The 14,044-nt window shown below is 34.0% G+C and overlaps 2 protein-coding genes across 2 annotated transcripts; one reads left to right on the top strand and one right to left on the bottom strand.

Moving 5' to 3' along the window:
* The first annotated feature begins 3,092 nt into the window (after positions 1-3,092).
* LOC21406167 (light-harvesting complex-like protein 3 isotype 1, chloroplastic) lies at positions 3,093-5,550 on the top strand. The gene is made up of 3 exons (XM_010112266.2): positions 3,093-3,612; positions 4,956-5,093; positions 5,191-5,550. Exons 1-3 carry the CDS (start codon positions 3,228-3,230, stop codon positions 5,427-5,429), a joined length of 762 nt encoding a protein of 253 aa, XP_010110568.1. The 5' UTR covers positions 3,093-3,227; the 3' UTR covers positions 5,430-5,550.
* A 60-nt stretch (positions 5,551-5,610) lies between these two features.
* Positions 5,611-10,991, bottom strand: LOC21406166 (glutamate dehydrogenase 2). Its single transcript, XM_010112265.2, has 9 exons — positions 10,823-10,991; positions 10,585-10,698; positions 7,807-8,028; positions 7,642-7,716; positions 7,415-7,531; positions 6,833-7,083; positions 6,665-6,740; positions 6,477-6,563; positions 5,611-5,922 (listed from the first exon to the last, which is right to left on the bottom strand). The coding sequence occupies exons 1-9, from the start codon at positions 10,928-10,930 to the stop codon at positions 5,737-5,739; spliced, it is 1,236 nt and encodes a 411-aa protein (XP_010110567.1). The 5' UTR covers positions 10,931-10,991; the 3' UTR covers positions 5,611-5,736.
* Between the last annotated feature and the right edge of the window lie 3,053 nt (positions 10,992-14,044).

Here is a 14,044-nt window from a genome sequence, read left to right as displayed (position 1 = left end):
TTTTTAAGGAATGAATCTCTATTTTAAACTGTTAGATTTGTATTTGATTTTAACAGAAAAGGTCGACAAGTGAGAGTGTGAACAAAGGGGGAGAGATGGTCGGAGCTTCAGTGTCCCTTCTAGGCGCATTGTTGGGCTCTGGACCCTAATAACTTGAGAAAAAGCTCACACGGCCATAGGTTGAAGTCGTGGTAACCTTGTACATCATTAGGCAGTATGTGAGGCAAATCAATATCGTGATGGTGATGGGAAGCCGAATGTTTGGATCATTGATCATGTTGTATCTAGCATTTAGAGACCGAGAACTTTGGGGCCTTCAATCCGTGTGGTAAGCATAAGATGTACTTAAGAATTTTATTATTTAATTAATAAAGTAGAAATTTCATTATTTATGTGTATGTATCATTGAAAATTTTATGATTATTTATGTAACCTTAAATATGGTATATAAGTGTTGTATACTAAAGGATAATATTTAAGGATAATAATCGAAACATATAGTCCATAATGGTTACCGATTAAAGTTCGAATCTTTAATTGATCACATTATTAATACATGTCATTCTCATTCTGAATGGAACGATCTTATACGATCGTTGATATGTCCAGATATCAAAGTGAGTGTATTTTACATAATGAGATTATGTAAAACTGAGACGCTGACACAATATGAATTTCTGATAATTTTCGTTAAGTATAAAAATTCTAATTGAGTCTACTAATGGTCATATATAAAATCATCATAATCTGGAGTTATTAGCAGACTCTTACTTATGGATATGTGTCTTTTGACTTACTCGGTAAAGATCTCGACACACTTAGATCTTATACTTGTATCTTGGAGACATGGAGAAATAGGTAGCCGGGAATGCCAATATTACAATATGAAATCCATTCATTCTTAAGAAAGAAGCAAATAAATAATTCCATTGAAGGTTAATTCGGTACTTGGATTAGTAGGAGCTCTGATTCATGAATGTGTTTTATGCATCACCATCCATTAGAGAATCAATGGTACTCAAGGATAAAGATGTAATTAGAGAGGTTAACGGATTTTACCTAGCTCTAATTCTGAATTATTTATGGAGGATCGATCTATATGCACGACTATATCAAATGGACACTTCAAGTAAGTAAATTATGTCTATAACTTTGAGAGTGCAATTCTAAGTTTTTTAGTAGAGTAACCTTTAGAATTAATAGATTTAATTAATTAATTAAAGAATTTAGTTAATTATTAATTTTATTGGAGCTCAAAATTATAGGTTCATGAGTCCCTGTGTCATCTTTGTAATATTTGCAAGACAAAATAAATTATCGGGATTTTATTTCATTCGCGAATGCTTAATTAAGAATTAATTATATATTAAATAATGTGATTATTTAATTATTTTATCACACACTGAGATGAGACCACAGAGGGCGGGTGACACAAGAAAAAATCCCACTGGGATTTAGTTGCTTGCTCTCCAAGTAATCCCATTTACTTGTTTGATAAGTTTTTCAATTAAATTCAAAAAGGAAAGTAAAGTGTTACTTTATTTGAAATTGAATTTGAGCTAAAATTAGAAACTGGAGAAAGCTAAGAATTTTTCATTTTCACCTTCATTTCTTAATGTTGGCCGGCCATCCTATAGTAAAAGGGAAGGAAATTATGTTTCCAAAATTAAAAGAGAAACTGTATTTTAAATGAAATTAAAAATATGGTAACTACCAATTTCTATTTACTTTGTCTACAAGTAAAAAGGTTCTCTTAATTCTCTATAAATAGGAGACAATAGAAATTGGAGAAAAAAATATTTTTTTCTCCTAATTCCCTAGTGTTGGCCGAATTTATTGAGAAAGAAAAAGAGAAGAAAAGTTCTTCTAAATCTCAATTTTTTCACATACATGCGTTGACAGTGAAAAAGAAAAATTAGCAAGTGATCATAAACAACAGTTCTACCCAAGAGCCCACTCTCTAAGTCTTTCAAGTTTCAAGGAGTAGACGTGAAAGGTTTGGGTATTATGAGAAAGCTTGGAGCTTGAATCGTTCGTTAGTCAAAGAATTCAAGTTATCTTCCTAATCGTTAACAATGTATAATTCTTGTACTAAATTAATTAGATTAATTTATTCGTTGTAAATTATTATATTTTATAGTGTTCACAAAAATTTTATGAAACTTTTTATTCGGACCCGATCCGTATTTTCACGATTCTGCACCCGAATTTGATTCGAAAACTAACATGTGGGACATCCAATGGTGAAGTCAGTGTTGTGTTACGTCGCTTGCCTCTCAAGGTCTGTTATTCCTAGCTAGTAGTCCTATCGGCGGTCGTCTCACTATTAGAGGCTTGGACAATACAGCTTAGAGAATTCTTAGGCCTCGTTCACTTCGCGGATTTGAGTTTTCAATTCGAGTTGAGATGTGACATTTTATGAAAACTTTTAACTGTAGCAGAAAAAGTTAGATGTGACAATTTCTGAGAGTTTTTTACTGTAGAAACCTAAAACTAAAAACTCGAATTGGTGAAATAAACGAGGCCTTAGTTTTTTTCTTCTTTTTTCTTGTTAGCATTTTGGTTTGTAATAATATGGTTCTTATCTCCACTGGCTTGTTTGTTTGTCTAGTCATTTGTTTAGTAGATGTTTAGTTCACGGATTCAGAATCATAATTAGAATCATTATCAATTTACGTGTATTTTATGTGAGAAAAAATAATGTAACAAGTCATGAATCATAATTCGAACCATGACATAAATCTTGAGCGTTTATTGGCATCGGTCGATCTTTAGTGTACTCTTTGGGCGTCTATTGTTTGTGAAGCTCACTCTTGAGCGTTTCATCCGAATTACAGGTGCAACCAATAGTTTGGATTGATGTTTATATTGTGTTTTCTTGCTATCGAATATTTTTTTTCTTTACAAAGATATCATAATTAATTATGACACAAATGCAAATTTTACATAATCTAATTAAGATCTAATGGTTTAAACCCCAATAAAGTCGTTTTTTTTTTTCTTTTTTTTTTCTTTTTTCTTTTTTCTTTTTGGTCGTCCTTTGTCACAAATTTCTTTCAATATTTTAGTACCCAACCTCTCATATAGTCAAGGGGTTGGGCTCACCCCACAAAGCGAAAGCCACAGACACTCTCTACTTGTAAGGCTGAGAGTAGCCAAAACCAAAGAAAGCAGCCAAAGCAACAATGTTCTGATATCCTCAAGCTTTCCTCGCACCAAAAAACCAAATGTCTTCCATGGCCTTGTTTTCTCCGCCCACCCATTTCCCAACTCTCTCTCCTTCTTCTTCCCTTTCCAAAACCCAGTTCTCCCACAAGCCCCATCTTCTTTTCAGACCCAAGTATCCTCTTCTTTTTCGCCTCAAGGCCTCGGCCGACAATGGAGCCGGAGCCCCCGGCTCGGCCGCCGCCACCGCCGTGGAGGATCCCAAGGCGCCTCCGAAGGTTCCGGAACCTTCCGAGAGCTCCGACGGGGCAAATGGGCTGGTGCCTCCAGCCCCTGAAGTGGGAGTTTTGAGCAAGTTTGAAGACCCCAAATGGGTCAATGGGACTTGGGACTTGACCCAGTTTCAGAAAGATGGAAAGACTGATTGGGACGCTGTCATTGATGCTGGTGAGCTTTCTTTGCTCTTTTTTTGTTGTTGTTGTCGTTGTTGTTGTTGGTCTAAATGTTTGTGTTTGCAATTCATTATAATTAGTTAAGTGAAAAAATATTTCGTTTTCAGTTTCTGTGATGAGTGTCTGTGGAAATTGTTCCAGCCCTGAATTGCAGTTAGCTAGGCTTGATTTTTTTTTTCTTGGGTAAGTTATAATTTTTAGTATTTATTTTGATTTCTTTAGGATAAAAAACAGTAGCAAAACAAACAATTTAGAGCTTGATATTCTTGAAAATGAGGCAGTTCATATTTAAAATTAAAGAATTCACTTTTTTTTTTTTTTTTTGAATTTTAGTCACCACCAAGTGCCACCCTTATCATCACCACAGCTGCCACAGAATCATCCTCATGCCACTGCCCCTAAACACCTCAATTACCATACTATAAATTGATGATGCAATAAATTGTTTGATGAGGGTGTGTACCATACAAAGTTTCAAAGTAGTTCTAATTCTAATTAAGTTGGTTTATGGTACTGGGATTTGTTCAAAAATGTGATTAGAGCTTGTTTGGTTGGAGGATTCGTTATCTGATTCGAATCATAGTTCATGGTTCACTACAGTATTTTCTCTCACAAAAAACACACGTAAATCGAAAATAGTTCTAATCCATGAACCAAACGGGCTCTAACTGATTTACAACTGCCAAGACCTTGCTTGAACTTTTCTCAAGGCCTTCGGGAACCGAATGATGCATTGAACAACCTAAGCCTTATTAGAAAAAAGTAGTTTAGGGATGGCATCGCGGACTTGAGCATGCAAGCAGATTTGGCCAATGCATCTTCCCTAAGCATTGTGATTAGGTAGAATAATTGTTCGTAAACTTAATGAGTATTTCCGTGGCCTGAATCTGAGACTTGAGGTGGACTAATTGTTGTACTGGAGCTTGTGTGTTTAATCATCCTAACGGGCGTGATCGAGCGTCTTTTTTCACAACTTTGATGATGGTTTTGTTGTGCATTTTTCCAGAAGATAGCACCTCCATAATCATTCATCACAACTTTGATGATGGTTTTGTTGTGCATTTTTCCAGAAGATAGCACCTCCATAATCATTCATCACAACTTTGATGATGGTTTTGTTGTGCATTTTTCCAGAAGATAGCACCTCCATAATCATTCATGTATGTTGAGCGCCTTTTGTACGTTTTAAGGAGAATAAGAAACCTGATGGCATGAAGTTAAAGTTCGATTGCATTCATTACGTGTGTGTGTGCGTGCGCATTTGACTTGTATCCTTCCTGATAATTTGGGAACTACTTGATTGAATACTGATAAACTTTTTGTCATGGTGAATTTCAGAGGCCAGGAGAAGAAAATGGTTTGAGGACAACCCGGAATCATCCAGTAACGAGAACCCAATAGTTTTCGACACCTCCATCATTCCTTGGTGGGCATGGATAAAAAGATATCACCTACCTGAAGCTGAACTCCTAAATGGTTCGTCGCGATTCATTCTTTCAATATGAAACATAACCTAGAAATTATGTTGGCCTTCTGTTAATTCATCATACGCTGTTTTGCGGGTTTTATGCAGGCCGTGCCGCTATGGTAGGGTTTTTCATGGCTTATTTTGTTGATAGCTTGACGGGAGTCGGTCTGGTCGATCAAATGGGCAACTTCTTCTGCAAAACCTTGTTGTTCATAGCAGTGGCCGGGGTGCTTCTAATTCGAAAGAATGAGGACATCGAAACGATTAAGAAGCTGCTGGAAGAAACGACCTTTTATGACAAGCAATGGCAAGCGACCTGGCAGGACGAGAACAAGATTGAGTAGCTAGAAATTGTTCCGGAGTTTGGCTTTAATGGAATTACATTGTTGTCGTCAGTTTTCCCTTTTGTATTTACCTGTAATTTTCTCGCGTTAGTTAAAGACTTGAAATATCTGCTTCTGTTAATCATTTTTATCTTTCTTATGAGCAAAACGTAGTTAAACAAGCATGTGAAGATCGCAATATAAAAGAGTTAGTAATTTGTTCTTTAAACTGCAAATAGTTCTCATTTCTCATCTTTCACCAACATTTTCTCTACTTTCTTACTGTTATACAACTGAAATGAACAAGTTGGTTAAGAAATCACAACAATTATGCTTCCCAGCCTCTCAACATGGTGGCACGAGCAACTCGGTGCGCTCCCAATGTAAATGCGCCCATTCGGAGGTTGCAACCATGAGTTTGACACATTCCCTTTATGTCTCCAAAAGCTTTCCTCATATACCTATTCAGCTCTCTGTTCACTTGCTGTTCTTCCCACATGAATCCTTGGATATTCTGCATCACAAACAAAGAGACAGAAACTAGCATTACGGTTAGGCTTCATACTTAAAGTCAACTAGAAGCTAGGAATTAAAAGCCTTAATTCCTACTATACCAGAGCAGAAAAAAAATAAATAAATAAAAGGGAGGAACAAAAATTTAGATAGAGTAGAGCTACGTCCACTTATCATTGCTGTAATGAGAGAAAGAAGTGCAAAATAAAGCACGGGAATTAAAGCTAACAAATATTCGAATACATGAAATACACCCGAACATTCATCTCCCACTAAAGAGGGCTGCTGCCCCGGCACCCCATCGAAGGTTGAACCGCTTTGGCCATCAGGAAAAAAGTTTAGTATAATTAAGCTCCACAGATTTGACATCCTCTCTTTTAAAATGTAGAGAGAGAGAGAGAGAGAGAGAGCGAGAGAGAGAGAGAGAGAGAGAGAGAGAGAGAGAGGGGGGGGGGTGGGAGGCGCACTATATATGTAGGTTGACAATAGAGAAGGGGGAAATGTAACTACTTTAGGTATTGAAACGATGACAGTGTTTCATTTGGTTTCTTTTACCTGAACCCATTCAAAGTAGCTAACAGTCACACCACCAGAATTTGCATAGATGTCAGGAAGTATAACAACTCCTTTCTTGGACAGGATCTGCAGAAAGGGATAGATTAGTTCACCATTCTTCAAGTTTGTTTGTTTTAGTGCTTTATTCCTATAAAGTCGATAAAACCAATATGGATTTGTAATACTACCTCATCTGCTTCGGGGTCGGTGGGACAATTTGCAGCTTCTACTATGAACTTTGCCTTCACATCAGCAGCATTTTCCCTTCATATAGACAAGAACAAGTAATTATAACTATAATCCAACTTTATCTGTCAATTAGTTCTATGGTGTTCTTGGTGAAGCAAAGTACATACTTGTTGAGAACACCACCCAAGGCACATGGAATGAGAACATCACATTCATGAACAAGCAGGTCATTAGGATCCATAACATCCCCACCAGGGAAATCCTTCAGATTTTCATTGGTTTCTTTGTGTTTCACCAGAGCTGGGATATCAATCCCATTTGGGCTTTCGAGTGCACCCGTGATGTCGCTAACAGCAACAATCTTACCACCTTTCTCATAGATGAACCTGGCTGCCCATGACCCCACATTTCCAAAGCCCTGAAATGGATTAACCACAAAATTGCAAATCGATATCTACCAAAAGGTTAAAGCTGTGGAGTGTAATCTACGGATCCAAACTTTTTGATACTAACTCACATGGCAGGTGAATTGTCATCTTTGGTAAATGCAACATGTCAAAGGGAACAATGCAAAAAGGAACCGGTGGTGTTCTAAACCATATTAGAGAGTAAGTTCCATTGTGGTCCCATAGTGTGCGACCCACAAGGTGGTCCACTTTTTATTAGTTGTGGTGCTCATGGTGTCCCATGTATTTTCGTAATATTAATTGATGTGACAATTTTCTTAGTATTTCCTAATGTTGGAGAACCTGTATGGCAAACTTCAAGTTGGAAATTGACTTCCCATATTCGGCTAGTAAAGCTTCTGTTGCGAAAACCACTCCTAGCCCGGTTGCAGCTTCCCTTCCAAGTGAACCTCCAAGATCCTAATTATTCCCAAATGATTGAAAACAAGATTAATATGGTTGTCGTCTTTTAATCTTATAGGCTTCTTATCTTCATATATTGATTAGTTTCACCACATGTTGATACTTACAATTGGTTTTCCAGTCACAACGGCAGGGGAATGCCCATGAAACTTTGAGTACTCATCAAGAATCCATGCCATTGTCTGTGCCCAATTGAGAATCAATAAGCATTTTATGGTCCCATAAAAAGGTACATAACACACCAAATGAAAAGGGAGAAACGTAATAATAACCTGTGCATTAGTTCCCATGTCAGGGGCAGGAACATCCCTACGAATTCCAATGAGATCATGGATTCTTTGAGTGAATACACGAGTTAAACGCTCTTGCTCACTTATGCTCAATTCCCTCGGATTGCATCCAATCCCACCTTTGGCCCCACCATATGGAATGTTAGCCACAGCCGTCTTCCACGTCATCAGCTGAGCTAGAGCATTGACTTCATCCGGGTCAACCTTGCATTAAAAAAATGATAGTTTAACAGTCACCTATAAGTAAAACAAGCATGGGGTCTTTCTTTCTTTCTTTTTGTTTTTTTTTTGTTTTTTGTTTTGCTAAAGGATGATTTCATTAACCTAAACAAGCATGGGGTCTATCTATCTTTCTTGTGCCACTCATCTTCACATGAAAAGAAAATAGAATTTTCAACTAGGGGTAACCGTGATAGCTTTAAAATTTCACCAATTCAGCTCAAAGAAGTTCCATTGGTGTCCTAAAAAGTGCATATCCAGCTTAGATATCATCCTTTTTCTTTTAACTATATGCTTAAAGTCATTTTAGCCCCTATATTATGATCCAAATCAATTTGGTCTCTGCTTTTAAAAGGTTCGAGAACGAGTCCTCCATAGGACTGTACAAAAAAACCGTACAACCGAAACCGACCGCCACCGTCCGAAGAATTGACAGCTCCAAAACTGAAAAATACGGTGCCACGTGAAACTGACAAAAGTCGGTTCGGTTAACATGTTGAATCTTGTTATCATGTTGAATCTTTTGCCGATTGTTATCATATTGTCTCAAGTAATACTAATCATGATTGTACATATTACACATACTTGTAATTATATTTTTTTATTCATTTCATGTAATATGTAAATTAATTTATAATTTTCTTGTAGATGATGGTGAGGTTGTTTCTACTCCAACATGTTCAAAGGATGGAAGCGCTTAAGTAAATGATGTGGAATCTTTTAAAAGACCCAAGTAAGATAATTAGAATTATATCTATTTCTTCTTTTTTTCCCATTATTTATTCAATTTCATTTACTTAATTCTATTTTTCTGTTGTAGCGATACATATGACGATATAATGGATTTGGATTTGGATGAGGATGAAAGGGAATAGGAAGCTTATAAGAAGTTGGAAATGAACTTCACTATTTAAAGTTGAGTTTTTTAATTATGCTTTGGATTTAGATATTTTGCGTTTGTGGTATTATCAATTTGGATGTTGTACTTTGTATTCATTTATTGTGATTACAGGTTTGCATAGAAGGAAAGTTTTACATTTTTCCGTATTTTTTGGTCAAAAAATGCAACTAAAGATGTTGGTATCCTAATGGTTAACTGATGGTCACTATCCTGTTTACCAAAACCGAAAACCAACAAAATACCGACTAAAAACCGATCGAAACCGAACGTCGGTTAACCAACCGAATAATACTTTCTACAGTTCGGTTTCGGTGCCCGGTTTTAGAAAACCAACGGTTTTTAACTGCCCAACACCCCTAGTCCTCGATCTATCAAATTATACCATATAAATCATTCCATCCATTCAATTGTTAAAATTCTCAACGGCAAAAGGCATAGTTTCCTTCTCACAATTGTGCCATAACATATAAAACTACAAAATTAACTCCCACTAAACGACACATGATCCTAACGTGTCTTTTTCTATTGAGATTTTTATAACTGCTGTATTGTAGCATGAAAAGTCTGTTTTTAACTGAGTGTCACAAAGAGTGTTATAACACTCGTTGTAACACTGATGACAGATACGTGCAATTGAATTTATTCTTTCTTTAATTCGGCAGCAACAAATTATAAGAGCATAAATATTAACAAAAGCATAAAAGACACTAGGAATTGATATCGCAGTTCGGTGTGCACACCTACATCTACGGGACCACACCCTGACAGTGAACAATCCACTAAGATAAAGAGATTATAGGCACCAATCGGTCTTACACACTCAAAGACTCTCTCCTTAATGTAGTTGCCGCTGTGGAGAATCCTCTTAGTGACTTTGTTCAGCGAGCACCACTCGTCTTTTATGGCTACCTCCCAAAAGCACTTTTTCTTCTTCTAAAACAAAAACTCCTTTTTTCTGCAGACTCATATGAAGTTTTTCTTCTCAGATCACTCACCCAACTCACAGAAGCAATACCACAATGTCTGCACCAGAAAAACGTTAACTCCAGCCCCTTTACTATCCCAGACCAAAAAATCCTCAAAACAAGGCTCAATCCCTCTAATGGATTCTTCTTATTCAAAGAACTCATCAATCACCAAAAGTCAATATTACCAAAAAAGACAGTATATCAATCAGCCATAATGAGGGGATCACTATTTGCTGTCAAAATATGATACAAAATCCTCCATGGTTGTCCACAGATCATCCTAAACTGTTTTCTTTTGGTTGTTTGAATTTAAAAAATATTTTGCCAACAAACTTATCAACATAGGCCTAACATAGCAAAAATAAAAAAGAAACCACTGCAGCAAATCAAATGACATCATGGAATTGAATGGAAGAACTAATTTAGCACGATTTGATAGATCAGGAACTCATTTTGCGACGTTTTAAGAGCCAGGGATTGATATGATATTTGACTTATAGTTTGGGGACTAAAAATAAACTAATAATGCACAAAAGCAGATTATAAGAACCCATACTAAAAAGCAACCAGGCACAGTGATCATCTTATTATATAGGCTAGCAAGTTAGAGCTCAACTATTTAAATTTGTCAATAAAAGAATTGGGGTATTTAAATAAAAAAATAAAAAAAACCTCAGGGTGGTAACGAATTCCTCCTTTCATAGGCCCACGAGCATTGTCATGTTGAACTCTGAACCCCACATAGGAAACTAGAGTTCCATCATCTTTGGGGATTGTACACTCCACCTACAAAGATTAACTATATAAGAACCCAATATTTTTTGTAAATAAAAGAGAGCAGGGAAAAAACAAAAAAATAAAATAAAATAAAATAAACTAGAGAAATGATGACCAATTAAAAGATGGTTACTTTGATTTCTCTGAAGGGGATTAAGAGGCTCTTTTCAAGCTTAGAGTCCAACCCCAGAATCCGACTTGCGTGGAGAAAGTTGCGGTTGGTTGCTGCAAGAGCGTTCATGGCTTGCTTCCTTGAAACCAGAAACTGAATTCCCAAAATTGGGAAAAGAAATTAAGAAAGATACAAAGGTCATGCTTGTGGATTTTTGTTTGAGTTGGATATATATATATACACAACACATGTAAGTGAGAGTTGTTGGAAATTGGGAAGTGGAAACTTGGTAGTGTGGGAAGCTGACAAGTACTTCTGAGTCCTTTACTGCATAGAACGGTGTTGGTCTTCAAATTTAAGTGACAAGTGACCACCCCACTCCCAGGAGGCGTGGACAGTTGTGAGCGGTTGCTATTGAATTACGCCTAGTTTTATATTTTTCACTATAAAAAATTTATATAAAAAATTATTTATTTTATATATTATTTTAATTTGATGTAATTTTAATGAGATTTAATAATTAAAAATTGTTATTATGCATAGAGAGATATAACAGAAAAAATCCTTAAAAATAATTTTAAAGTAGAGACTAAACTCTTATTTTTGTAAAATAAGATTCGAATTAGCTTTACAATTACCGTATTTAAAACTTTAGATCCTTACAAATCTAACACTGAATATATTATCAATTGACGCAAGTTACAATAAAACTAAAACTGATAAGTTATAAATTAGTCTTAACAATTGCTATCACTCAACGTAATAATATATTCTACTTTTAGGCACGTTTGGTGCACAATATTATATTACATTGTATTGTATGTATAATTTTATACGATACGGTGTTTAGTTTATAATAAATTACATTATACTATATTTACCATCATATTGTATTTACGTATTAGTTTGTAATAAGAAAAAATTTATTTAATCATAACGTCGCTCGGCCCCAATCTCAATTCAAACCCAACATTGGGAGCGGGAAACAAAGAAGGTAGAGTTGTTCAATAGGGATATTTTTGTAAAAAAAATTTTAAATTAGGTTCCAATTGCAATTTTTAAAAATTGGGGGGTAAAATTATAATTTAGAAAAATTTTTATGGTTATTACATTGTATTGTATGTATAATTTTATACGATACGGTGTTTAGTTTATAATAAATTACATTATACTATATTTACCATCATATTGTATTTACGTATTAGTTTGTAATAAGAAAAAATTTATTTAATCATAACGTCGCTCGGCCCCAATCTCAATTCAAACCCAACATTGGGAGCGGGAAACAAAGAAGGTAGAGTTGTTCAATAGGGATATTTTTGTAAAAAAAAATTTTAAATTAGGTTCCAATTGCAATTTTTAAAAATTGGGGGGTAAAATTATAATTTAGAAAAAGTTTTATGGTCAAAATATAATTTTAAAAAGTTTAGGAGTCAAAATATAATTTTTAAAAAATTGAAGCGTCAAAGCGTAATTTTTAAAAAATATAGACCCGACATCGCTTCGATATCGAAATTTAATCTCAGTGTCGGTCCCAAAACCCGATTTTGACTCGTGATATTTGTACAATATTTTACATTTTATAAAATTAAATTGAATAATACGATCTAATATATAAGTTTTTATGCGTATTAGATATCACACTATGTATTATATTAAATTTAAATTTTGAATTAAATTATACATATTATTCTTAAATAACACAATCCGTCTAACCAACATGCTCTTAATTCTTTCACACACTCTTATACATATATTATAGTGGATCAGTTTGGACCGATTACTTTTTTCACAATCCGTAATTGATCTCATACTTGATCTAGTTTTACAAAAGTCCAATCACTAATCAGTAATCTGCATCTTACGGATTTAATTGGATTGGTTTAATCAGTTATTTTGCAAATTTTGAACACAGACGTCATAGGTTTAGTAAGGGAAATTATGAAACCACCCTTTATCATACGTTTTCCTTCAAAAATAACCTTTTGCTTTTGAAAATACAATTTGACACCAATATATTTGATTTTCTTTACAAATCCTTCTCCAATCAACGGTAAAAATCATATTTCAATTTAAATGCGAGATTTACCCTTTTAAATATCGTTGAGGATACTAGACAATATTATATCAACGCATTTTGAAAGCATTATCGTCATCATCATCGTCGCGTTAGCGTTGCTGTTGTTAAAACATGTTAATTTAATTGTGTATTTATGATGAAACATTATGAGACAAACTTCCCAAATCAGAATCATTATGTTGTTGCTTTTAAACCTAATAAGCACTCATTAATGTCTAATTAATTGCTAATTAAAAAAGGGAAGGAATAATCATTAAGCTAAATCTTTCAGATAATTAGGCCAATCCAAATTAGAAGACGTAACTAATTAGATTGAGATGTTGAATTGACAATAAAATTTTACGTTGAAATCTCATCCACAAAGAATAAATAAATAAAGAAAAAAATAGTAAGAACTAATCTTTTAGATAATTAGGCGGATCCAAATTAGAAGATGTAATTAGTTAGATTAAGATGTTAAATTAACAATAAAATTTTAGGTTGAAATCTCATCCACAAAGAATAAATTAATAAAGAAAAAAAGAGTTAACTAATGATATTAATCTGAAACATAAATGCATAAAATACAAGCAAAGAGTCACGAAAAATGAATACAACCAATCTTTCACATTATCAAAAAGACACTTTTATTATTATTATTATTATTATTATTATTATTATTATATATATATATATTTTTTAACGTGATTCGTGCTAGGTTGGTGCCCCACTAACAATTCAGATGTCTGTGGTTTATATATAATAAACCATTAAGCATCCAATCATTTAATACAAAAATAATAAAGCTTTAGCTCGTAAGGTTTTAGAAATTTTTAGTACACTCAGAGTGCGTTTAGTTATAATAAGAGAATAATCATGATAATATGAATGAGAATGGTAATAGTAACGATAATAGAAAAGAAAAAAAAGTTGATTTATTTGTTTGATCATAATTTTAAAAATATTATGGAATAGAACATGAATATTTTTATATTGACAAAATTACCTTTATATTATATATAACATTAATATTTTATATATCAATATAATTAATATAATATATAAAATTTAATATAATATAATAAAATTATTATTATATAATATATTATAAAATTATATAATAAACGATAATATTTTAGTTATAATATAATTAAAAATTACAACTATATTATAATTATACTATA

This window comes from Morus notabilis, unplaced genomic scaffold (assembly GCF_000414095.1).
Source record: "Morus notabilis unplaced genomic scaffold, ASM41409v2 Scaffold135, whole genome shotgun sequence".
Lineage (NCBI taxonomy): Eukaryota > Viridiplantae > Streptophyta > Magnoliopsida > Rosales > Moraceae > Morus > Morus notabilis.
The sequence above is the reverse complement of the archived record's forward strand: the minus strand, read 5'-3'. Positions and strand labels throughout refer to the sequence as shown.

What these genes read in the sequence shown, in the direction of transcription:
- LOC21406166 (XM_010112265.2), bottom strand. Translation starts at nt 10,930, where the DNA reads ATGAACGCTCTTGCAGCAACCAACCGCAACTTTCTCCACGCAAGTCGG. An exon ending in TTGTGACTGGAAAACCAATT is followed by an intron (nt 7,532 to 7,641) that starts GTAAGTATCAAC and finishes GGGAATAATTAG; the next exon opens with GATCTTGGAGGTTCACTTGG. An exon ending in TTGGGTGGTGTTCTCAACAA is followed by an intron (nt 6,741 to 6,832) that starts GTATGTACTTTG and finishes GTCTATATGAAG; the next exon opens with GGAAAATGCTGCTGATGTGA.
- LOC21406167 (XM_010112266.2), top strand. Translation starts at nt 3,228, where the DNA reads ATGTCTTCCATGGCCTTGTTTTCTCCGCCCACCCATTTCCCAACTCTC. An exon ending in GGACGCTGTCATTGATGCTG is followed by an intron (nt 3,613 to 4,955) that starts GTGAGCTTTCTT and finishes GGTGAATTTCAG; the next exon opens with AGGCCAGGAGAAGAAAATGG. An exon ending in TGAAGCTGAACTCCTAAATG is followed by an intron (nt 5,094 to 5,190) that starts GTTCGTCGCGAT and finishes GGTTTTATGCAG; the next exon opens with GCCGTGCCGCTATGGTAGGG.